Source organism: Mus pahari, chromosome 21, assembly GCF_900095145.1.
Source record: "Mus pahari chromosome 21, PAHARI_EIJ_v1.1, whole genome shotgun sequence".
Classification (NCBI taxonomy): Eukaryota; Metazoa; Chordata; class Mammalia; order Rodentia; family Muridae; genus Mus; species Mus pahari.
The window spans coordinates 19,495,620-19,520,398 of record NC_034610.1 but is presented as its reverse complement, the minus strand read 5'-3'; the positions used below and the strand labels follow the sequence as shown (position 1 = coordinate 19,520,398).

At 49.4% G+C, this 24,779-nt stretch overlaps 1 protein-coding gene across 5 annotated transcripts in view; it reads right to left on the bottom strand.

The window, feature by feature from the left end:
- Positions 1–24,779, bottom strand: part of Pkd1 (polycystin 1, transient receptor potential channel interacting) — a 51,097-nt gene that overhangs the window by 21,564 nt on the left and 4,754 nt on the right. For 3 of the 5 annotated variants that reach the window (XM_021221629.1, XM_029532840.1, XM_029532843.1), the window contains exons 2-15: positions 12,969–13,040; positions 12,783–12,854; positions 12,442–12,611; positions 11,532–12,203; positions 11,234–11,417; positions 9,684–9,904; positions 9,316–9,431; positions 7,970–8,096; positions 7,438–7,673; positions 6,241–6,993; positions 5,041–5,172; positions 4,656–4,831; positions 4,232–4,365; positions 68–3,690 (exon numbers count right to left, since the gene is read on the bottom strand). In XM_021221629.1, coding sequence (XP_021077288.1) covers positions 68–3,690; positions 4,232–4,365; positions 4,656–4,831; positions 5,041–5,172; positions 6,241–6,993; positions 7,438–7,673; positions 7,970–8,096; positions 9,316–9,431; positions 9,684–9,904; positions 11,234–11,417; positions 11,532–12,203; positions 12,442–12,611; positions 12,783–12,854; positions 12,969–13,040 — 6,688 coding nt within the window. The remainder of the gene's footprint in view (positions 1–67; positions 3,691–4,231; positions 4,366–4,655; positions 4,832–5,040; positions 5,173–6,240; positions 6,994–7,437; positions 7,674–7,969; positions 8,097–9,315; positions 9,432–9,683; positions 9,905–11,233; positions 11,418–11,531; positions 12,204–12,441; positions 12,612–12,782; positions 12,855–12,968; positions 13,041–24,779) is intronic. The other 2 variants (XM_029532841.1, XM_029532842.1) reach the window with 1 other exon arrangement.

Here is a 24,779-nt window from a genome sequence, read left to right as displayed (position 1 = left end):
ACTTAATAGACATTAAGGGCGAGATAGAGTCAGGGAGGACCTGTTACCCTAAATACCCATGGCTGACCTGTGTTGAAGTCACGCAGGCCCAATGGAAGTTAAGCGGTGTCTGATCACCATCCTCCAAGTTAGGGTCATAGGATTTGCTCCCATCCAGCACCAGGTCCTGCGTGTCTGACCATACCCGGTATGAGCCACCTTCAATGATGGGTACTAGACGCTCAGCAGCCACTGTCACATTGGCCTGGATGCTCCGTGCCAATGGTGTGTCCCCAAATGAAACCACAAACACAAAGCAGTAGTAGCCCACAGGTAGTGCCAGCCGTGGCACCACCAGCTGGGGCCGGCTCACATCCACACCAGGCAGTACCATTTGAGCCATACGTCCTGGCCGTTGGCAGCTGGCAGTACGATATATCTCCCATCTATACTCAGTCTGGTAGGAGACACAGTTGCGTAGATCAACATGGGCCTCCAGGTAGTTGCGCTGGGAACGTCGCATCAGCACCTGAAGAGGCAGCGCTACCTCCACTTCAGGCTCCCTACAGGCCAGCACCTGGACAGTCACTGTGGCCTGTGCCACGAAAAAACTCACTAAGTTTGTAGCATTCACCTCTACACGGTAGTCCCCAGGACGCAGGTAGGAGTGGTCAGCCCAGAATTCCTCTGTTTCCTGTACTGGAGTCCCATCCCCAAAGTCCCAGTGGTAGGTTACACGCCGTGGACTGGGGCTTGTAGCAGCCTCAAACCTGGCTGAGCGGTTGGTAAAGCAGCGGCCACTCTGAAGTGTTACATACTGGATGATATCCTGGACTTCCACCATGAGTGTGAGGTTCACACCACCTAGTTCATTAAAGGCACGCACATGGATTTCCAGTAACCCTGCAGCCACAGGCGTGTAGGTGACATCACGACCAGATAAAATAACCAATGAGTCACCCTGAACCTTTTGCAAGGAGAAATACCAGGCATAGGCAACTCGGGAACCTCGCTGTACCCGGGCTGTGAAATTCTTCTCAGTGCCTGTGGCCATGCCTGGCTCACAGCAGTTGGGTACCTGCAGCCCAACAACAGCCTCCAGCACTAGGATGCGAACCTGTGCCTGGGCATGGCTCACATGGTTCTCAGCCTGCACAGTCACCACATGGTCTCCAACCCGAAGGAAGCTATGGGAGAAGTGGGGGCTAGGGAGCACTTCAGGGACAGACCCACCAACCTGAAGTCGGAAAGTAAGAGCAGAGCCAGCTGCCAGCAAGATTTCAAAGTGGACTGGCTGCCCAGGCGCCACCACCTTGCTGCTGGCCCACAGCATCAGGTTCACAATGGGTTCCTCTACTGTGAGGCTGTACATGGCTGAGACCCAACTGACTGCATTGGAAGCATTAAGCTGCAGAGAGAAGTTGCCAGCAGTGGAGAAGCGCACAGCAATGTACTGGCCGTACTTACTCCCACCTGGCAAGGTCCAGCACCAAGTCACATTGGTACCTTCAGCTAGCTGACCCCAGAAGGGTACAGTGGTGCCAGCTGCCACAAAGATGCTATCTGGTTCACTGGTTCTGATGCTCAGGCCACCCACAGGCACCTGTATGGCCACTTCAACTGTGGCATTGACTGAGCCCAACTGGTTCTCAGCTGTGACTCTGATCAAGTACAGGCCAGGTGTAGCAAAAGTATGGGTGGTAGATGGCATGGAGGTCTCCCAACTCAGTCCTTCCTCCAGGTACCAAGTGTAAACAACACCACTGCCACCAGCCAATTCAGCACGAAGGGTGAGACTCATGTTGACAGCAGCTGGATTAGGGGATGCAGATAGGATTAAACTCTCCACAGGTTCCACAAAGTCTATAGTACGGTTGGCTGAGGCACTGCCCAACATGTTCGTGGCCCTAAGGTGGACATAGTAGGTGCTAGCTTTGAGTGCAGTGAGAGAAAAGCTCTTGCCACTGCTGAAGAGAGTGAGGCCACCATCCTGCTGGGCTGTCCAGCTATAGGAGATGTTGGTGCCATCCCTAACTGCAGCTTGCAGCTGCAGTGTGTAGTTGGTAGGGAAACAGCAGCCGCTATCACCCCCCACCACCTGCAGTCCTTCAATGAACTGCAGAACATAGATGAAGATGCTGTCCTGGGCAGAACCCACCTCATTCTCAGCTGTGACAATAATATTGAATGTGCCCACAGAGCGGAAGGTGTAGGAAATAGTGGGTCCGCCTGGAATGGGTGTGCATCTGTCACAGAGCACCCAGGAGTAATGCACATCACTACCTACCTCCAACAAGGTACTAAAGCTCACACTGCCATTCAGGGGCACCACTGTGCGGCTGGCATTGATGGTGAGGCCCCGCACACGCTGCTTTACGGTGATGTTGAGTTGGGCCTCACTACGGCTCACCTCATTCCAGCCAGATACCCTGACAGTGAAATCACCGGTGCTGCTGTAGATATGGGTGACCTCAGGGCCCTCACGCTGGCTGCCATCTCCCAGTTCCCACAGGTAGGTGGCAGGGCTCCCACTGCCCAAGGCTGACAACAGGTAAGGCTGCTGCAGCTCTAGCACACGGGAGCCATTGATCCTGATGCCAGTGACTAACACGGGCTCCTGAACCTCCACAAAAGCTGAGTCATTGGTAGAAGAGATGTTGTTGGACACAGTGACTATCACCAAGTAGGAGCCTGGTTCTCGGTAGATAAATGTCACTTCAGAGCCCCCAGTTTGGGTGTGGGTAGTGTCTTCAGTGCCAAAGTCCCAGGTATATCGGTACGGGAATGGGGGCCAAGAATAGGCAACCAGCCAGGCTTCATCCCCCAGCTTCACAAACTGCCTCTCAGGCTGCAGGGTGATGTTACATATCTCAGGTTCCACACAGATGCTGGTAAAATAATGTGCCTTGTTCACATGGCTTGACAAAACCAATGCCAGTGGGAATATGCCACTCCGAGTGAAGTTGTGTGTCACTGATGGATGCCCATGGACAGTCACATTGGAGGAGCCATCCCCAAAAGTCCAATCAAAGAGGTAATGGACAGGGTCCCCAGTGACATGGGCCATAAGCTGGGCACTAGGCTGTGTGGGGATACAGGTAGAGGGCTCTATGTGTAATACCTCCAGGACAAACACTTGCACGTGCAGGCTCTGGGACAAGTGGCCAGCAGGGCTGGCTGCTCCTACTGTCACTGTGAAGTTCTGGGCCCGCAGGTATACATGTTGTACTGTAGCCTCAGGGCCTGTGAACACTGTGCCATCTCCCATGTCAAACGTCCATGTAATGTTGTCACCTGAGTCCACAGAAGCACTGACTACCATGGGGGCTCCCTGCTCCACGGATGGGCTCAAATACACTGTCAGGCCACGCAACTCCTGGAAGACACGGATGTCTGCATGTGCTGCCACACTGCTCACTGTGTTGTTAACCTCCAAGGTGATTCTGTAAGTGCCCGTCATGCTGTAGGTGTGGTTGAGTACTGGCTGGCTCTGTATTAGGACAGGTGAACCATCCCCAAAGTCCCACGTATATAGGACACCATCAGTTGAGGGCAGCGGATATGGGGAAAAGGTGATGGGTCGGCCGGCCACCAGGATGTTGCTGCTCATGCCAATAGCCACATTGGGGAGAACAGTGCGCACACTCACTGTCACCTGCTGCGTCAGATTCTCATAGGTATTGGACACAAGGACGGTCAAGTTGTACTCACCTGTGGAGACAGGCCCAAGTGGGACTTCCTACTCACAGAACCCCCACCAAGCACCTGTTACTGCATGGACACAGTGTTCACACCCAGGCATATACGGGGCAGAGCACCCAAGAGTCCGTAACGAGCAAGAAAATGGATAGGACTATTTCTAAGCACAACTGCATTAAAGGTGAACATGGAAGCGAATACCAACACAAGCAAGAGTGAGAACATAGCATGAGTATCACATGCCAAGTGGGGAGTGGAGCTGTTATGGTGTACAGCATCAGGCAGTTTTACAATTAAACAATGACCCCATCTTACTCTCCCTAAAAGACTGAAAGTTGGAGACTAGAGGACCCCATTCCTGGAAATCTTAAATTGAGGCCTCAGGGACCCTGCCAACCCCCAATCCTCGATGTGTGGGTGCCCCTCCTTTATCCAAGTAAGGGCCTTACTCCACCAACCCAAGCTGGATCAAAGTGGGAGTAATATGGGCTGCCATACCCAAAGGTAGGCTGTCCAAGCTCAAGACCTGAAAGGCAATGGCCCCACCCCTCACCTGGGGTAGTGTAAATATGCGTGGTATTGTGTTCCACCAGCACCTGGGCCACTGTGGGGTCTGGAACCTGGAAGGACTCGTCGTATGGAGGCTTGAACTGGCGGAGTACCTGCTCCCCATCCCCAAAGTTCCACCTGCCAGGGCAGCAGGCAGATAGTGAGCAAGCAAGCAGACAGGGCAACCCTGGTTCTGAGTGAACCTCTACAATCACTCTTTCCTGGGCCATGGCTTCAAGGTACTAGATAGATTGGCTCTACTATACCAAGACCTCCGGCCCCCACATGGTCCTACCCACTAGTACTCCCAATAAAGGGGGAAATTAAAGCTCTAAACCAGGATTCCAGGGTAAATGCTAGGGGCAGAAATAAGAACCTGATGCCACCCCCAGCCCAGGCCCTGTTCAGCTAGGCCCAGAGGCACTCACAGGAAGGCCACCTCCACAGCTGAATCCACCAGCACACCACCTGTCAGTGCCAGTGTGGCATTGGGGGGTAACACAGCCGGTACTGCAGATACCCACAGCCCATGCATCTTGTTCATCCGCTCCACAGTGACATTGTAGTTCACGGTGATGTTGCTCACATGGTTAGAGGCTGTCAGCTGAGGAGACAGGCATCAGTGGGTATGGCCCAGAGGCAGCAAGGACAGATCAATGGGTGAAAGGCCTCGAGCCCCGACTCAGCAGCCTCCCCACACTCACCCACAGCTGCAGCAGGGTCCTCAGGGGCAAAGCAAAGCAGAACAGAAGGCAAAAGTGAGCACCCAGATATCCCAGGACCCCATGCCACCCTCCACAGGCCCCTGCCTACCGAGAGCTTAAAGACTGCAGCACTCTGGTATATTACATTGAAGACAGTGTTGTGGAAAGTCAGGGACTGCTTATCATCAATGGTCCACCGGAAGGTCACATCCGAGCCAGCCTCTACCATGGGGCTATACCGCTAAGGAAAGGATATGACATTGGCCAAAGCTATGATTTTTGTTCCAGCCTAAAGCTGACTCTGCTCCTGGTCCCATCTGTCTCCCTCAAGACTTACTGAAGAATTTTGTGTGTGATGCAGGGTAGCCAAGGGGGTCTACCAGCTGAACCCTGACTGCAAGGCACCCAGGTAAAGGAGAGCAAGGAAGTACCAGGGACCATGTTGGCTTAGGAGCTAAATAGTATAGGGGCCAAGCTTGGGTACTGAGAGCCAGTGTCAAAGTCACCTCTTTAACCTATAGTCAAGTGGTCTTAATTATACCCTGACCTCTTCCTCAATCCCTGCATCTGTGAAGTGGACCTAGCATTAGCAACACAGTCACCCTGACCAGCCAGTCCTCATAAGCTTCCTCCTCAGTGGATAATCTTTTGGGAAAACATTTGAATCTCAATGGACCTCAGTCTCAGAGGTTGACCCAGGCCTATGAAGAACAGGTATATCCACAGGGGAAGCCACAGTGTACAACTGGACAAGTCATGAGAGATGGACAGAAATGGCCCTTAAATGAGTGATTGCTGGTGCTAGGGTGGGCATGCCCAAGATGAGGACAATGCCATCCCCCTAGGGTACTAAAGCAGCTAGCTAGATCTTGAGGTTTCAGATCCCATTTCAGCAGGCACATGCATCAGGTAGACAAGCACCACAGATGGTCCATAAACACATGGGGTCTTGTGGAGGCTCAGGGAAGGTTGGAGGCAAATGTGATGAAGTGCTTCCTAAAATCTGAAGAGTAGGAACAGATGTTCTAACTGTGACCTTCAGTAACTTACAAATTGTTAAATGGGGCTCAGGTGTACTCAAAACAAAAGAATCTGTCTACCTTGCATGAGTCCCTAGGTTCCATACCCAGCACCACTAAAGAGAGATATAATCACTAAGTAGGCAAGGGCTCCCCAACAGGTCCCCCTGAAACCCTGTAATAGTTGCTATCACCCCTAGAAAACACCTGAAGGTCATCCCTCCTCAATGGGGGGGGGGGGGACTTCCTGTTTTTACCATTTAGAGGACTGGGTTGTAGGACACACTTACCACCAGGATGCCCTGTAGCACTCGGGCCTCAGGGCTTGGCACAGCACGGAGGCCACAGATGGGCTCCTCAGCTGTCACTCTCAGGCTGAGGTTGGCCTGGCTAGCTCCATTTTGTGCCACAATCTCCACTGTGTGATCCCCCTCCTTGAGCCTGGGCAACACCAACACTGAAAACAGGGTGCCATTGGCCTCTTCTGTGCAATCTTGCTTGAGAAAATCCACCTCAGGAGGACAGGCATCCTCAAAGGGAGCACTAATATTGCCCCCAAACCACTGAGCTGTGGCAGTGGCATTAGCACCAGAATCTACCTGAAGCACCAAGACTGAGCCGTTGGTTGGCACATAGATGTGGCCATCAAGGGGAATGGGGTGAATGACTCTCAGCCCAGCTATTGGAGAGACCACACTGAAGCTGCAGGACAGGTTTTGCCTGGATACGCTGTTGCCCACTGTAGCCCGGACCTCATAGCGCCCAGGATGCTGTAGTCCAGGGTTAGGCCCAAGGCCCAGCAGTGGTGTAAGCCGTTCTGTGACCAAAAGCAGCTGTAGGGAGCAGACAGGGCCAGCCCAAGCTTCTTCCAGATGGACAGGCAGGTTGGTCATCCAATGTGAGGCATTGGTTGAAAGGTACAGGGCTTGGCCAGGACAGCTGGAAGCCAGAGGACAGTGTAGAAGGGTACCTGGGCCAGCATCATGCTGTAAGCCAATGAGGTCACCAGGGAGCATAGGAACATCCTGGCTGTGGAGGGTGACCTATAGAAGAGGGAGGCAGTATTGTATCACATCCTCATAATAAAGACTAGAAGGACAACTGAGACAGAGAGGACAGAGTACCCATATCAGGCCTCAGCACTGAAAATGGTGCTTCGTAGAATCCCTGCCTCAAGGCACTCATGGCTGAGTCAAACAGGACATTGTAACACAGGGGACATGCACAGGTGGAAAGAACTTTCTCAGGGACATAAAGCTAGAAAGCAGGCAGCTGCTCCAAGTGAGAGTACAAGTTCCCCCTTAGGACAGAGGATGGAGAAGGAGATGAGACTGGGCACTGGAGCAGGATGCAGGGAAGAGCATCAGGGCAAGGCTATTGAGTAGAGAAAGAAGCCTGCAAGGTATCTAGCTGAGAGACCACCATCTTGGGTAGATAGGGGGAAGTAGCCTCAAGAATAGGTCAGAGACCCACACCAGGACACATACCAAGTACTGTGTGGGAGGCCCTGCAGGCACAGAAAAAAAGAACTCCTTCCATAGTGTGTAGCTGGCCCTAGGGAGTCCCAGCCTTGACACAGACCCATTGATGCAGACATGAGAGTTACACGAAGCATCAAAAGGTACGCAGACATTGGCTCCTGGACACCAGAGTTCCTCAGGCACACACTTAGGAGCCGGCTCAGTCCTGTTGTCAGGCTCACTGCTGCCTTCTGGGGCTGCTGCTGGGAAAGGAAGGATGTCATGAGCCTGATTCACTAACAAGCTACTATCCGGGATGCTCCACTTACCCATTATAAAACCAAACCTTGATAAACAGTTCCCCTGTCTCCATCATCACTCCCCTGCCTCTAGATCATGCCCAATCAGGTACCACCCAATCTATCTTTGGGACAAGGGAACAGGAGTTGGCAACTCTGCAGAACCTGCCATCACTCTACCTTGAGGCTGGAATCAGAAGGCATGAGAAAATTCAGACAACTCACTAAGCCTCCACTTCCTTTCCCTTTCGAAGCCCCACCTGCTCCTCTTGAGGGCCGGTACACCTGCAGACGCAGCTGGGCAGGCTCTTCAAGCTCCTGGGTCGCAAACTCTGCTGCAGTGAGAGAGGCTTCCCGGCTAGGGCTCAGGCCAGGGAACACCATGACCTGGAGGAGATGAGACAGCCTCAGCTCAAAAGATCTACCCCTGGTAGTGTAAGGATAGCCCTCTCAAGGCCACCATAAACCTCATTTCATGTCACTTGGGACAAAAAACCAAATCAAAGCCATGTGTGAACAACTGGAAGCCTGAAGCAGGAAGATCTATACATTAATGTTCTGTTGTACTAAGTAATTTTATGTACGTTCAAGAAGTAGTTTAACTAGAATATCAGCTTTGGGTGTTGATGGTGAGGATGAATTCCTTCTTCTTGATGTCTTGAGAAGAATAAGTCTTCATTTCAGGTTTACAAGACCAGAGTAATGTTTATACTATCAAGACATGGATATAATTTTAGTATTTTATCTTCAATAATTCCTGAGATTGGTATAAGAACTAAGATAATGGAGAAGTAGGAAATAGAAGCTAGTTGGCCAATAATGATGAATGGGTGTTCTACTGGTTGTCCACTGATTCAGGTTAGGACTAGTAGGTTAGCTACTAGAATTCAGTATAATATTTGGGTAATTGGATGAAATATTAAGCTTCATTGTTTAGATGTATATAGAAAAAGTAATAGGGCTAGGATTAGGATTGATAAGATTAGGGCTAGTAATCCTCCTAGTTTGTTAGGAATAGATCGTAGAATGGCATATGCAAATAGGAAGTATCATTCTAATTTAATATGGGGTGGAGTATTGAGTGGATTAGCTGGTATATAGTTGTCAGGGTCTGGAAAGAATAGTACTAGAGTTATGAGGAATAGAAATATGATTAGTACTCCTAAAATGTCTTTGATTGTATAGTATGGATGGAATGGAATTTTGTCTGTGTCTGAATTTAGTCCTGAGGGATTGTTTGATCCTGTTTCGTGAAGGAAAAGGAGATGTACAATTATTAGGGCTGTGATAATGAATGGCAAGATGAAATGGAAGGCTATACAACAAGACTTTGTGTGAAAAAAATAAAAATTTATCTGAGCAAAGGTTCAGGAGAAGCAGAATTTCCCGACAACAGAACTAGATGCTTTTCATCTCCACTCTTCAATATTTTTCTAACTGTAACACCGGGCACACTAACAATTTTAACAACTTCTAACAAAACCAACTTGAGGGGTTTTGTTTGTTTTGTTTTTTTTAGGGTTAAGGTAGTAGGAACTGAACCCAGATACTGAACCCTATCCCCAGCCCCCACAAAGGGTTCTAGAACACAGAAGGGCTGGCCTACCTCCACAGGCCGCAGGGGACCCTGGACAGTTTCCTGCTGTGCCAATGGATGCAGGAGTCCAGACAGGCCTCCACCAGACACTCCCATGACAAAGTTCTCAGTATCCCACACAGGCCCTAGGAGTAGTAAGTATGCAATGAGGTACCAGGGCCAGGCAGAGGTGACACTGGGGAAACATTCAAGTTGGAGCTGGACTTAGGGCTAAGCCACCTGGCAAAATCATCTGGCCCCCTCTCATTTTGTTTCCTCTGTCCTTATTTCTTCTGGTTTTGTCCCAACCCAGGCACAAGAGCAAACATTCATGGTCAATACTGAGCTTAGAAGACAAGCACAGGGAAGGGTGGCTTCTGCCACACAGCAGTCCATACCTCCAGGCCGCAGCTCGCAGACATAACTATGTGGTGCGGAACACAGGTCTGTGTTGCATTGCCCAGCGGGCCCCAACCGCACACAATGCTCTGCCGTGGCTGGGTGTGGCTCCCCAGGCAGCCAGTTCTGGCAGCTTTCCAGGCTGAAGGCCTCACCCTGGGGATCTAGGCCTTCTTCTGTCCCCTCCACAGATGAGAAGCCGATCCACACATCCAGGCTCCTGTGGCCAGATTTAAGGGATGGCCAAGATGTCAGGGGGCAGCTCTGTTTGACCTCTGAGGACATACTCTTCATAATACCCTGGTAAATGGGCCATACCAGCCTCATTTTTCACGTGGTAAAACAGCCTCAGAAACATTACCCAGCAAGGAGCACAAGCCAGGCTCATAGTCACACTCATCCAGAATCATGTCTATGGAACTACCTCTTCTTGGGGACCCATCTCAGATTTGGCCAAGGATCATGGGCCACCACACCTGAAGGGAAACTCTGAGAGCTGCAGCAGAGGACCAAGACTGCATCTATGGATGCTGCACGATAGTACTATCAACACTGAAGGCCCCTCCAGAGGCAAAATCTAGAGGTTCATGGCCAAGCTTAGGCACAGGTACATACACACAGGAACATATATGCACAAACTTAGACACACACCCTGGGAGGGAGACATAATGGAGCCCTGGTTCCATGTAGGGCACTATCACCCATCAACTGGATGATTCTGGAGCAGGCAGGTCTTAACCACTCTGGACCTCTATTTCCAAGAACACAGGGAATGTAAAGAACAAGACAGGGGCTGGTGAGATGGCTCAGTGGGTAAGAGCACCCGACTGCTCTTCCAAAGGTCCCGAGTTCAAATCCCAGCAACCACATGGTGGCTCACAACCATCCGTAACGAGATCTGACATCCTCTTCTGGTGTGTCTGAGGACAGCTACAGTGTACTTACATATAATAAATAAATAAATCTTTAAAAAAAGAAAAAAAAAAAAAAAAAAAAAAAAAAAAAAAAAAAAAAAAAAAGAACAAGACAGGTATTCCAATCCCACCCAGGGAACAATCACCCAGGAGAGTTGGAGCCCACCCAGACACAGGATTGTAGGCCCCAAGATTATGTTCCCACAAGCCGGGGCAGGGCAGAGGAGCCTGAAAGGCTTTCCACAGATGGGATAGCATGTGGCATTGGGAGGGGAGGTATTCAGGGGGTGGGGTGGGGGTGAGCACAGCAGTAGGAGGAGGAGAAAATACAATCAACAGTGACCAAGAACTAGTCCTGTCAGCAGGACCCAGGGCCTTCCCCTACAGAGACAGGAAAGACTGGGGGCCAGGACCCAGCTCCATCTTTGACACTTCCCAGAATCAGTTAGAGAAGCTGTCCCTACCTACATCTGCCTTTATATACACAGAGCTGGCAGCAAGGCCACCTGTGGGGCAATACACAAAGGCCCAGCTGCCCAGCTTTCCTCTTGAGCCTCTACAGGTTTCAGGGCTTTGCCCACACCTAGAATTCTGAGCAACCCCCACTCATTTTGCCCTTTCCAGCATAGGTGTACCTGGTAACCTTGGAGACTAGGAAGTGCTGGATGGCAGGACTGTCCACCATAGCCAAGGCAGCTCCAGCCCAAGTCCGACACTGCTCCTGTGCTTGCAGCCAGGGTGCCTTCTCTGCCACCAGGCGGTAGCAGTGCCCATTGCCAGGGAAGATCTCTGTGCCCAAGGGGCAGAGCGGGTGGACCACTAGGGATGGTACGCAATGAACAAGACATCAGGGTAGGAATGAGGCCGGGTGCCTGGCTCTGCCCTACCACCAGGTTACAAGAGGAAGCAGGACGGGTGAACCAGGGTAGATACCTTGGGCAGGCTCTTTATCCAAAGCCACGATGCTATAGGTGACCTCAAGGGCTGAGCCTCCACGATGCCGTATGCCAAGTTCAAGGCTCTCGTTACTGTGCACAAAGGATGGGCACACAAGCTCCAGAACAGTAGGTATCGCTTCTACTTGCACCTCTGTCTCCAGCAGAGCTGAGCCAGCCCCCAAGGCCAGCACAACTGTTATGTGATAGCTCCCAGGTAGCACATAGAAATGGGTGGCAGCAGGGCCAGCCATGTCCACCTCAGGGGAGCCATCTCCAAAGTTCCAGCGTGTTGAGCTAATGGGCAGGAAGGAAGTAATATGGAAGTCTGCTGGCTGGCCAGAGGCCAGGGGTCCATGGGGCCCCACCAGGGCAGCCCCTGGGGAGGCGGGAAAGGTGTGCTGGAGCAAGGTGGGGCCCCCACAGGCAGAGTTGAGGGACGGTGAGATGCTGGAACACCAGGATGAGCAGGCTGCAGAAGAGTTAGAGGCCTGGCCTGCCCCACAAAGGCATTGATTCTGTTCTGAGAGGGCTGCAAGGCCCTCACCAGCTGAAAAGCAGAAGGCACTGCAGGCCTCAATCTCCAGTGGTCCCTCGTGCGCAAAGAAGAAGGGTACTGCTGCCATGACACCTGAGCTATTGTCAGGGAGGCAGGCGACATAGTCCTCACCTGGGAACAGAGAAAGACACTGATCCCAGGGTTGCCCCTTACCAACCCTCTTTAAAATCCATGTCAGAGCTGCCACCCACAAAGAGGACTTCTAGACCCTATCTGGCCACTATCTTCCCATGTATGCCTTTCCCCGGGCCTCATCTGCAACCAAGTCTGTGGCTCCACTCTCCCTGGGTCCTGCCCAATAAGAAAAAATGTCATCCCTGTCCTACAGCCCCATACCCACTGCACTCACCACAGGCATTGTCCAATAAGGGGGCACTGAGGAGAGGTTGGCCGGTCAGTGGAATGGGCCCCCTGCATGTGGTTGCCTCAGACTGTACCACATGCACCTGATGTTCCTTTGCCCAGCGTGGCAGCCACGCCAGACCACAGTTGCACTCAAATGGGTTTCCACTCAGGTTTCTGCAGGGGAAGGGCAGGTGTGGGGCACCAGACGAGCAGGGGTGCAGTTCAGCTTCCCACTACCCACAGCTCTCAAAACTGGGAGGGACTAGGGAACAGGGCAAGATGACAAAACAGGTGATGGGGACAGGAGGCCAATCACTGAGATCCACTAAAAACAAAGAAACTTACATTTCACTTAAATTAAATAAATTAGCAAACACGCCTTCTTCTAATGTAGAAATCCTATTGTTGCTTAAGTCCCTGCAAGAAAGAAAGATGGGACATGATGTAACCTTTTGATGACAGGTAGCTCTTCCTGCTTGCCCTGAGTAACCTTTAGTGGGATGGGCATATCATCAGGAAGGGGATACTCACAGCTCCACCAGTGCGGAAAGGTTCACCAGGAGCCCGATGTCCAGCGTCTGAAGTAGGTTGTGGGACAGGTCTCTGCGGAATAAGTGAGAGTGAGGATAGGAGCTCGGAGCTAGCTGAGGGCATATCTGGTTCTCACCAGGAGCTTCCCAGAATCTAAAACTATGGCTCCTCGCCCCACAAGCCCCCACCCCAACTCTCAGTACCCAAGAGGGCTTTTCTTGCTGGTCTGTGTAGATCTGTGTACTGGGGCACAGCCTGGCCAGCAGCAGAAAAAGTTCTTGTGGGAGCTCAGAATGACCAAAGTGTTACCAGTCTCTAAGGGAAAGTGGAGCAAGGCTCTTCCATGCCCTCTGCTGCTGCCCTTCAGTGGCAGGCACTGAGACACAGCGGGCGGCTATGAGTCAAGGTCAGGGCCACCAAGCAAGAAGTGGTTGTGGTCAAGTTCACACACATTTTCTCATGAAAGATGTGAGAAATAATTAATCTGGAGAAACTCCACTGAAGAGCCAGGGACTTCAGAATCTGCAAACACCTCAGTTCTGTACTGAGGACCATTACAGTAGGGCCACACAAAATAACTGACCTGAGCATGTTCCCTGTGACCTCCACAGCCTTTCTCCAAAAGAACCTTGGGCTACCTCCAGCACAATAGAAGGGTCCCACACAATCAAGGACTGGCTCCTTATACTTTTTTTACATAAGATTTAGGGTTCACCAGGGCTGGAGAAACCAGATGGTAGTAGAGGATCCTCGAATGTTCCCAAGATGCAATAGGGGCACTGAGATGAGATGTCTAAGGAAGAGCCCTGCTGGATAACCCCATACCACAGTGCTGGTGATGACATAACAAATCTCTCCAAACAAACTATCAAAAACCCTTAATTCAGGATTTGGGGGATGGCTCAGTATTGTTAAAGCACTTGCCTCAGAAGCAAGAGGACTGAAGTTTAGATCTCCAGAACCCTCATAAATTCTGGCTGCTGAGACTAGCCATACTGGCTAGCCATACTGGGTTTGATTGAGAGGACTTGCCTCAGAATAAGATGGAAGAATGACCAAGGAAGATTCCCAACATCAACCTCAGGATTTCCTACACCCATCTGTATACACATGCAAACATACACAAACATACCACATACACATAAAAATGGGGAGGAAAGACAACTCAGACTTCAAAAAAGATGCTATGAAGTTTTGTCTAGAGGCACTGTTGAGAGGAATTAAGAAATGTGGGAATGGAATGTGGGGAGAGCTTAATCTGTGAAGTGCTTGATGGGGGACCTGAGTTTATTCCCCAGAATCCACATAAGGAAGCCAGGTGTGGTAGTGCTTATTTGTAAACCAGTACAAGGTAAATTCAGGCAGATCCCTGGAACCTGCTAGTGAGACAGCCTGCCCTAATTATGCAGACCAAGGAGAGACCCTGCCCCAAATTAGGGTGGACAGTATTCCTTTTTGTTTTGTTTTTGTTTTTGTTTTTTAAAGAGGATCTCACTATGTGGCTCTGGTTATCCTGGAACTCACTATGTATCAGGCTAGCCTCAAACTCACAGAGATCCATCACTCTTGAGTGCTGGGATTGAAGTCATATACTACCACACCCAGCTGCTGGACAGTATTCCTAAGGAGTGACAACTGAAGTTGTCCTTTGCCCCACCTCACCCCACCCCAGAAATACTGGGAGAGGAGAGATGGCTCAGAGGTTAAGAGCATTTGCTGCTCTTGCAGAGGACTCAAGATCAGCCCCTGACACCCACATGGTGGCTAACAACCACCTGTAACTCTAATTTCGGGGATCCAATGACCTATTCTGTCCCCTGTGGGCACTATACACATGTGGGGCACTGAAAAACTATAGGAAAAACACTCATAAAACACATCATAAAAAATAAAAAGGAAGAAATGTGGGAACATGAACTATACTACTTTCTACTCTGTCTGTAAACTGAAGTAAAGAGGCTGCCTGAGAAGGAGTCACAGAAAGGCACTGGCCTTTAAGCCTCAGGAGAGAAGCAGGATGACAGCACCAGAGCCTGGCCTTGTAACTCAAGTTACCTGGAACCTGTGATGGAGTCAGAACATGCTGTCATTGGGACAGACATTTTCAAACCATGAGCCTGCACAAGCACAAAAATAAAGCATCAAGACAAGAGACGTAAGACTGGAGAGACAACTCAGCAGTTAGAAATCTTGCTGCTCTTTCAGAGAACCCATATTTGGGTCCCAGTATCCACACTGGGCAGTCCAAGGGGACCCTATACCCTCTTCTGGCTTCTACGGGAACCTATGCATACGTGACAGATTGACACAAAACACACAGACACACATAAACAAGTAATTTTAAAATCAAGTGGTGTTTCTTTATTTATTTGTTTTAAGACAGAGACATAGCCAGGTCTGGTAGTACACACTTAGAAGCGGAAGCTGAACTGCTAGAGTAGCTAGGGCTTTAGAGTGAGATCCCAATCTCAAAACAAACTAAAAAACCAAAAGACCCACTACATTTTAAAATAATCAACCTCTACACAAAAGACCACAGATAAAATAAAAACCAATTAGAGGCTGGAGCTACTGCAGCAGCAAACTTATGGAGTGACAGCTGCTCAGGAGGCTGAGGCAGTAAGCCCACGAAGGAGTTCCAGGAAATAGTGAGATACTTAAAAAACAGCAACAAAACCCTAGGCTTAGAAATGCAATAGGATTTCATCTAACCCACTATGTACAGGCCAATCACCCCCTTGTTGCAAACCCTGTAAATAAACTCTTCAGCAAATGCCAACGACACCTTTTAGGCTAGTGATACACTCAGAAGCTAACAGCTCCAATCAAAAGGAAGAGTTAAAGAAAGCTCTCAGCTGGCCAGTGGTGGCGCACGCCTTTAATCCCAGCACTCGGGAGGCAGAGGCAGGCGGATTTCTGAGTTCCAGGCCAGCCTGGTCTACAGAGTGAGTTCCAGGACAGCCAAGACTACAGAGAGAAACCCTGTCTCAAAAAAAAACAAAAATAAATAAATAAATAAATAGATAAATAAATAAATAAAAAAGAAAGCTCTCATAACAACTCGACACCTACTGATGTAAACAATTCAATCATGCCTTTCACCCTCAGTCTGTAGTTGTGTTAATGTCAAAAGTCTAGCCCCAACTCTAATAACAGAGAGGTAACTGGGACTCCACCCATGAAGGCAAATAAATGACCTAGACACTGCTGGGCCCTTTTAGTGTCAAACTCTACCCAACAACCTGCCTACTTTCTAGCTCCAGGTTCTTAGTAATCCTCAGTCAGCCCACTCATTGGATTCTTCCTAAATACTCCAATGTCCAGTGAGGCTTGGGACAGGAGACCTTGTATCACCCTGATTCGGAGGACAACTCTGTGACTTTCTAGGACTATACACTACTCCATTCTCCAGCTCATGTGACCCACATTCCCCACAAGACTGTGCTTAGTTTTCTGATGATGATGACACCCATCAAGACCATGCTTCTTGCAAAGGATCTCCTTCATTCCATTACAGAATTGGAGAGAAAAAAACCTAAGAAGAAGTACCTTGCCAGTACTGGCACATACCTTTAATCCCATAACTTGAAGGGCAGAGGCAGGCAGATCTCCCAGTTGGTGGACAGCCCAGTCTATACAGTGAGTTCTAGGACAACCAGATCTATGAAGGAAGACCCTATTTCAAAACTAACAACAACAAAGAATAAGGAGAGCTCAATCTCTACTTTATAGGATGTGAACCATCTAGGATGCTGTCTTTAGCCATGCACATGTGACAGTCTTGTGTACTGGCTGCCCCACTGTCATCTGTCACCCTAGAAGAGGAAAACCATCACACACCCTGTGGAAGCAGCACTCTAAGTACCTGTATTAAGATCAATAAGAACCGTCTCAATGAACAGCTTGTAGACTGACACAGGAAAGACTGAACCCGGTGCCATGACATGACCAAGTCCTCCTGGCCTGGCCTCTATCCCCAACTAATCTCCCAGACACCACCCTGGCCCTTTGCTATGCTCATCTCACCTCCACTATCTAAGCTCCTACATGTGAGGCAATAGGCATACCAGGGGAACTATCAGTTAGACCTAAGCAAGGACTTCCCAGTGGCTAGTGATGACAACAACAGAAAAAACTGAACTTGTTAGAAGAAACCAGGATGTAGACTGAGGAAAGGCTGGTGAGGTAGGACTAGAGATCAACATAGGCAGGCTCATACTTTTGTCCCTAACATGGAGGTTTTCTAGCTCAGCCTTCAATATTAGAAGACGAAGAGGAAGGAAGTGAGGAATTATCTCCAAATTTCATTTTCTCAGAAAGCCACCCTGAGTGTTAGTTGCTAGGGTCACCTAAGAAACCAGGTGATGCACATCAGCCTCAGGGTACTGGGGACCCCTCTTTATGTAAGAACACTTCAATTCCTCATCCAACCAGGTACTCCACTGAGGCCAAGCTCAGTGAAGCCAATGAGGCTCCCTTCCCAAGGGGCTGCTTTGTAGAACTGATCCCCAGACCTCATCTGGACTTGGGTTATTGCCTAGAAAAGAAATGGGGCTGTAGGGAATCTACTCAGCTAAACTACCCAAACCCACAGTAGTGAACAAGACAGCTTAGACACAACTCTGACTCACATCTCTGGGGCTAGAAAGCAGCACCAACAGACATGGTGGGGACAGTGGAGACACACGAGGTCCCTGTCCAAAGACCCTGAACAGAAATTTTCCATGTCCCCATGCGTTGTTGCCATTACTGTTCTGAGAATATGGCCAAACCTGACTAGCCCCATCTTTGAAGGCCTGACTTCCTGCCAGATGATGTCACTGTAGTCTGATGCCCAGGAACCATATTTGGATTCTCTAAAAAGATCTGGAACAAAACTAAGCCAGGCACAAGGTATCCTGGCAGAAGGCACACAAAAGTAAGGGGCAGCAGCACAGGCCCTTTACCTGCCATGCGGAGGTGAGCCAGTAGCCTAGCTAGAACACTGTGAGAGGGCATGGACTCTAGACCCTCTAGCTAGAACACTGTGAGAGGNTAGCTAGAACACTGTGAGAGGGCATGGACTCTAGACCCTCTAGCTAGAACACTGTGAGAGGACATGGACTCTAGACCCTCTAGCTAGAACACTGTAAGAGGGCATGGACTCTAGACCCTCTAGCTAGAACACTGTAAGAGGGCATGTACTCTAGACCCTCTAAGACCTAAGCCAGTGCCAGGCGCTGGTGGTGCACGCCTTTAAGAGGCAGAGGCAGAGGCAGCCAGATTTCTGAGTTCCAGGACAGCCAGGACTACACAGAGAAACCCTGTCTCAAAACAAAACAAAACAACAACAACAACAACAACAAAGACCTAACCCAAGTTACAGAAGACACAATAATTACATGCACTGGGGCAACAGGGAAATGTCCATACTATTTTCCAATATGGCAAGTCATCATACTGCCTGCATTACCAGGAAAGACAGAATCTCAGTCTCCACATAGATGTGGAGTGTTTCCAGCTTGGACTATCTGCTGCCCCTCTCCTGTTCCACAAAGGGTGACTATGTTGGAAATGGTGAATAGAGACCTTCCATACTCCATACATGTGAGCACCCTGACTTTCAGATCAGATCCTGTGGTGGGGCTAGATCCCAATACTGCCACCTCTGTGGGGCTACCTGACCTGATGACTTCAGGGGCTGGAGAGATAGCTCAGCAGTTAAAAGCACTGACTGCTCTTCCAGAGGTCCTAAGTTCAAATTCCAGCAACCACATGGTGGCTCACAACCATCTGTAATGAGATCGGATGCCCCCTTCTGGTGTGTCTTAAGACAGCTGCAGTGTACTTACATATAAAAAATAAATAAATCTTTAAAAAAAATTATTAAAAAGAAAAAGGGACTTCAGCTTCCCAAGCATATTTGTGGGCTCTCCTACCCCACTAGACATCTTGTTTCTGACTCTCAATTTCCCTCTAATAAAGAGGAACAGGGGGCTTCCTGGGCCTCCACACATAGGCTACACAAGTTGGGGTGACACTGAGACAGGGAAAGCAGGCACTCTCAGGGCAAATCTTTGAGACAAGGACAGCAAGAATATAAAGGCAAGTATATAGGTCTATGCAAAGGCAGAGAACAAGGAGGGTCACTGTAAACACTGCAAGCCCTTACTAAGATAGGCCAGTTGTTAGGACCAACCCTTTTCTAGAGCTGCAGTAGGAGGTTCTCAACAGGCTGCCCACAACAAGCTACAGCCCAGACCAAGAGCTAAGCAACCTCGGTTTCTTCCTCAGCTGTGGGGAGTGGCCTAGGTGCCCGCTCCTTAGTCTAGATGTAGGGGGTAGGGGGGATGTAAGGGCCAGCTGGAGCCCCAAAGGAAACATCTGCACATTCCAGACACATGTGGTCAACAGGAGGGTGAGTGCCAGCCACCCCCCCACACCAGCCCATTGCTGGCCGCCATGCTGGAAACAGGGCTCAGGAGGAACAGTTCTGAGGGGCCATTTGTGGATGTTATGTAACCCATCCCACAGGAGCCAGCTGCCTCCTCCCTCTGGCAGGCTAGGCCAGCAGAGTAAAGAGGAAGCCCCCAGTCCTCCCCACCCCACCCCAAGGCCCAGCTTCATCTTCTCCCTGGGAGAACAGAGTCCCTTCAATCAGCAAGGATGATCCCCCACAAATATTTCCAACCAGAGCTAGGACAGAAGGAAATGGGACCCACCATGTGGGCACAGTCTTGGGTCTCAGAGGCCGAGGGACAGAGACCCAAGGCTGGCCTCACTCTGGGTGCCTTTCAGCACTAATGGGCCTTTTGTAGCCTAGCAGCAGAGCCAGTTAAGTGTAATATCCTCACTCTGTTTTTGTTCTCTGCTTTTTGTTCCCTTCTATTTATGGCAAGCAGGGCTGGCTTCCAGGGCCGGAAATGATGTTTAAATTAATGAATTCAAGTTTAAGAGCGAGAGCTGGGGGAAAAAAAAACAAAACAAAAAACAAACAAACAAAAAAACCCCACAAAAAAACAGCCTAGCACACTAGCATCAGTATGGACGGGGTAGTCTCCAGATTATATCAATTGTTAGTCCAGGGAGAAGGGTCAGAGAGGCCAGCCATGCCTTCCATCACTCTGCATGCATCTTGAGGCCCATCTCTCTCCTGGCTCCAAACCAGGACTCTGCACACACACAGTAAGGAACTCACTCTCAGAAAGGACACCATTATTCAGGCAGTGGAGATGTCCATGTTAAGAGGGTCTCAACCAGGTTACAGGACCTCATAGTTCCAGGGCACGGAGAGAAAATAAGCCCCACATTGTTACAAGATGTTTTGTAGGGTCTTTTTGTCCTTTTTATGACCCTTTGTCATAGTCCTGAGTCCTCCCACAACTAAACTATCACCAGTATGAGATGCCAGAGGTGACATTACCTGCCTAGAATTTTCTTGGGACCTATATAGGCAAGGACGATTAATCAAAGACTCAGACCCCAAAACCAGAAGAAATGTCACAGGCAGTGGGTCCTCCTAATATTGAGAAAACAGCCCAGTCTAGCCCAAGAAATGGCTGTTCCACTCACCTTCATGTGAAAGAAAAGAACCAGTACTAGAGACACTCGCCTCCCTCCAGACTCATCCCGATGTCCAGGCACTGTGACACAATGCCAGGACCATATGTAGCTGCTAATGTCCCATTACACTCAGCAAGGGCAGGAGCTGCTCCAACCTTGATTCCATGGTTCAAAGAGCCTGCCTCTTCCTTCACACTACCAACAACCAGTAGACTTTAGTTCTTGAAAGGGTGTCAACAGGCAGATGGGACGCAGTTGCTGCCCTGGTTTCCTAAGGCCCTGTGGTGTCCTGTAATGGACAGGGGCCTCAGTGCAGCTGTAGTTACATCTCAACTATTTGGGAAGCAGGCATGGACAGCAGCAAGAACCAGCTCAATACCCAGGCAATGAGCAGCATGGAGGCTTAGGCCCCTTGAGTCCTCTCTACTCTTAAGCTGCAAGGTGGCCTCTTTTTTTTTTTTTTTTTTTTTTTTTTTTTAATTTAGTTATTTATTATATGTAAGTACACTGTAGCTGTCTTCAGACACTCCAGAAGAGGGCGTCAGATCTTGTTACGGATGGTTATGAGCCACCATGTGGTTGCTGGGATTTGAACTCCAGACCTTCGGAAGAGCAGTCGGGTGCTCTTACCCACTGAGCCATCTCACCCGCAAGGTGGCCTCTTATAGTAAGGATTATTACTGTAATCCTTACCCTAAAGGCTACAACCAGGAGACACTGCCTTTAGCCACTGCCAGAGGAACAAAGCTCTTCCCAAGGTAGTCCCACAGGATCCAACCTGCCTTCCTAGCACTAGGGTTACCACATTTTGCTGGGATCCAACCCATAGGAGTGCCACGGAGGACTGCCTACCTTGACCCCCAAGTACACCACTCTCCTTGGCAATTAGTTCCTGGGCATCACAAGGCCTCTTTATGAAGAAGACTTCTGCCAAGCCAGAAAGAACGAAGTGTTCCGAGAAAGGACACGAGCTGCATTTTCCAGCTGTATCCCGTCCTTCAGAGAGCCTGTGCACGCCCTGTGGTGGAGCCACACAGACAGCTGAGGCAGGCCAGGCCTAAGCATGGAGCCCAGACAGCCAACACCCCAGAAGGCAGCAGGAGAAGCAGAGTGTTTTCATTCCAAAGCACTAGGCGGGCCGCTGTCTGGGCTCCTGCTGCTGATGTTGGCCACCACAATGTTCCGGAAAGGAAAATGTGTCTCCATCCAAAATGGCTTCCTCAGTTGAAACCCAACCCCAGCCAGGGTCTCCCTCAGGACCCGGGGTCACTATGCCCGCCTCCCTCTCAGCAGAAGCCTTGGGACAGAAAAGAAAGGAAGCAGCAGAATGGGCCCTTAGGCTCTGGAAAGTTCAGGGAGGCCCAGGCATAGCTCAGTGAGTCACAAAACGGGAGCCAGAGAAGGCAGAAAAAGGTTACACAGGGAGACATTCTGTTTGCCCATTGTTGATAGACAAAAACAGAATGCTATTAGAGAACCCAGAAGAGGAAGCCTAGCATGGTGGCCCATGTATAGGGACACCGCACAGGAAAACTGATGCCAAGTTCAAAGCCAGACAGGGTTATCTAGTGAGACTCTACCTCAAAACAGAAACAAAAAACAGAAAGGGAAAATGGAGGTTTATACACATTTTGGTTTTCCTGAAACCTCCCAAGGTTCACTGGCATATAGAGCAGAATGCAGGGCAGTACCATATCATCACCCAAATCAGAGAATAAGTTGAACTGAGACAGATGCCACAGTGTGCTATCTCAACACAGCCTTTCTGCCTCATACATGCTTTTTAGGACATGAAAAGACAACATGAAAGCTAAGATTAATAAGAGGAAAACTAAGTATGTTGATTTTCCACTGTGATCCCAGCACCAGTGAGACAGAAACTAAAATGATGCCGAGTTAGAAGGCAGCCTACTCTATATATTAATCAGGCCAGCCAGAGATACAGAATGAGGCAGTAAGACCCTTTCTCAAAAAATAAAACAGGAAAATAAAGGCAAGAAAGAAAAACAAAAAGGATGGGCACTGTCACTCCCATGTGCAGTGTCAGCAGCACAAGGGAAGTAAAGGCAGAAGAACAGGAAACTCAAGGTCCATCTTCAGTACACAGTAAATTTGAGGCCAACATGAGACCCTGTCTCAAAAAAAAACAAAAAAAAAAAAATTGGGGGCTGCAGAAGCGGCTAGGAGCTCAAAGCTTGTGCTGCCTTCCAGAGGTCCTAAATTCAGTTTCCAACACCCATGTTGTCAAGTTCCAGGAGATATGGCACCCTCCTTTAGCCTATTGGGGTACTTGCACATATGTAGCAGTCACACAAGCACACCAAATATACACATAAATAAAAATAAAATCTAAGCCGGGCGTGGTGGCACACGCCTTTAATCCCAGCACTTGGGAGGCAGAGGCAGAGGCAGATGGATTTCTGAGTTCAAGGCCAGCCTGGCCTACAGAGTGAGTTCCAGGACAGCCAGGGCTACACAGAGAAACCCTGTCTCAAAACAAAACCAATAAGGGCTGGTGAGATGGCTCAGTGGGTAAGAGCACCTGACTGCTCTTCTGAAGGTCCAGAGTTCAAATCCCAGCAACCACATGGTGGCTCATAACCATCTGTAATAAGATCTGACTCCCTCTTCTGGAGTGTCTGAAGACAGCTACAGTGTACTTACATGTAATAAATAACCCTTTAAAAAAAAAAAAAAAAAGCTGGGCATGGTGGCGCACGCCTTTAATCCCAGCACTCGGGANGCAGAGNCAGGCGGATTTCTGAGTTCGAGGCCAGCCTGGTCTACAGAGTGAGTTCCAGGACAGCTAGGGCTATACAGAGAAACCCTGTCTTGAAAAAAACAAACAAAAAAAGAAAACAAAACAAAACAAACAAACAAAACAAATAAATAAATAAAATAATACTTTAAAGCAAATATAAATTTTAAAAAGCTGGGTACAGTGGCTCGTACTTGTAATCTCAGCTTCAGGAGACTGAGATGGTTCACAGCGAACTCTGGGCCAAGGTGAGATCATGCCTCAAAAAACAAAACTAAATATTAGAGGGGGTCCAGAATACTTGGTACACGCCTATAGTCCCAAAACTGGCTGAAGCAAGAGGATTTCTTGGGCTGGTTCAAGACCAGCCTGGGCAATGGGGCAAGAACCCCATCACTCACACACACACACACACACACACACACACACACACACACTCACGCACATCACACATGCCCCACACCACCCACAGAGGTGAGAGGGTACTGGGCTAGGAGTAGGTCTCATAAATCCTCCCAATGCTAAAGGCATCTTATCTTTGAGGTCAGACTTCTGGTGTCCCTGACCTGGACATTGAGGTGTGAGTAGGAGTTTGCCTGCTCATGCTGGCCTATGTTTCTCTTTCTGAATAGCATCTGGCCTGAGCACACATCCCACATTCAGGCTCTCTGTTCTGTTTGCAATGCAGCAGGATGCTCTTCAGGTACATTTCCTGTTGGCTGGCTGGTATGTAAGGACAAGGGAACCTACTTAAACGCTGTAATGTTAGTGTGCCAGTGCCTGAACTTGTCCATGCACCACAATCCCTCACCTCGGAGGTCCCCCAACTCACTCTTAAGACCCCTTAAGGTATTTATTTATAGGCAAGGAAATTAAGACTTGGAAAGTCACATGGAAGTGCAAGGTTTGGGACATAAACCTAAGTCTGATGACAAATTCCCATGCTTTCCTCCAGACAAAGGGAACTGGGGCAGGGAGAACAGAGCAAGCTTAAGAGCCCCAAGGGAGCACATAGCATATAGCAAACCGGCAAGAAGCCTGGCATAGTGATGCACATCTTTAATCCCAGTACTCAAGAGGTAGAGGCAGGTGGATCTCTATCAGCTCAAGGTCAGCCTGGTCTAAACAGTGGGTTCCAGGACAGCCAGGGCTACATAGTAAGATCCTATCTCTGGGGAGTGGCGGGGGTGGTGGGGAGAAGAAGAGAAAAGAAACTAACTAGGAACAAAGTACCTCAACAATCTATCCCATCCCCTGAGTGAGTTGCAGGGCCCACAGGAGGAGGCCCTGTCATCTCTACTCTTTGCCATCTATTAACCAGCCTGAGTGCAGTCTTGGGGGTCAGCTGTAAAACTTTCTGACCACATTACTTCTTTGTGACTCACCAGTATATGACCCTAAAAACTACCTCAGCAGGGCGTGGAGGTGCACGCCTTTAATCCCAGCACTCGGGAGGCAGAGGCAGGCAGATTTCTGAGTTCGTGGCCAGCCTGGTCTACAAAGTGAGTTCC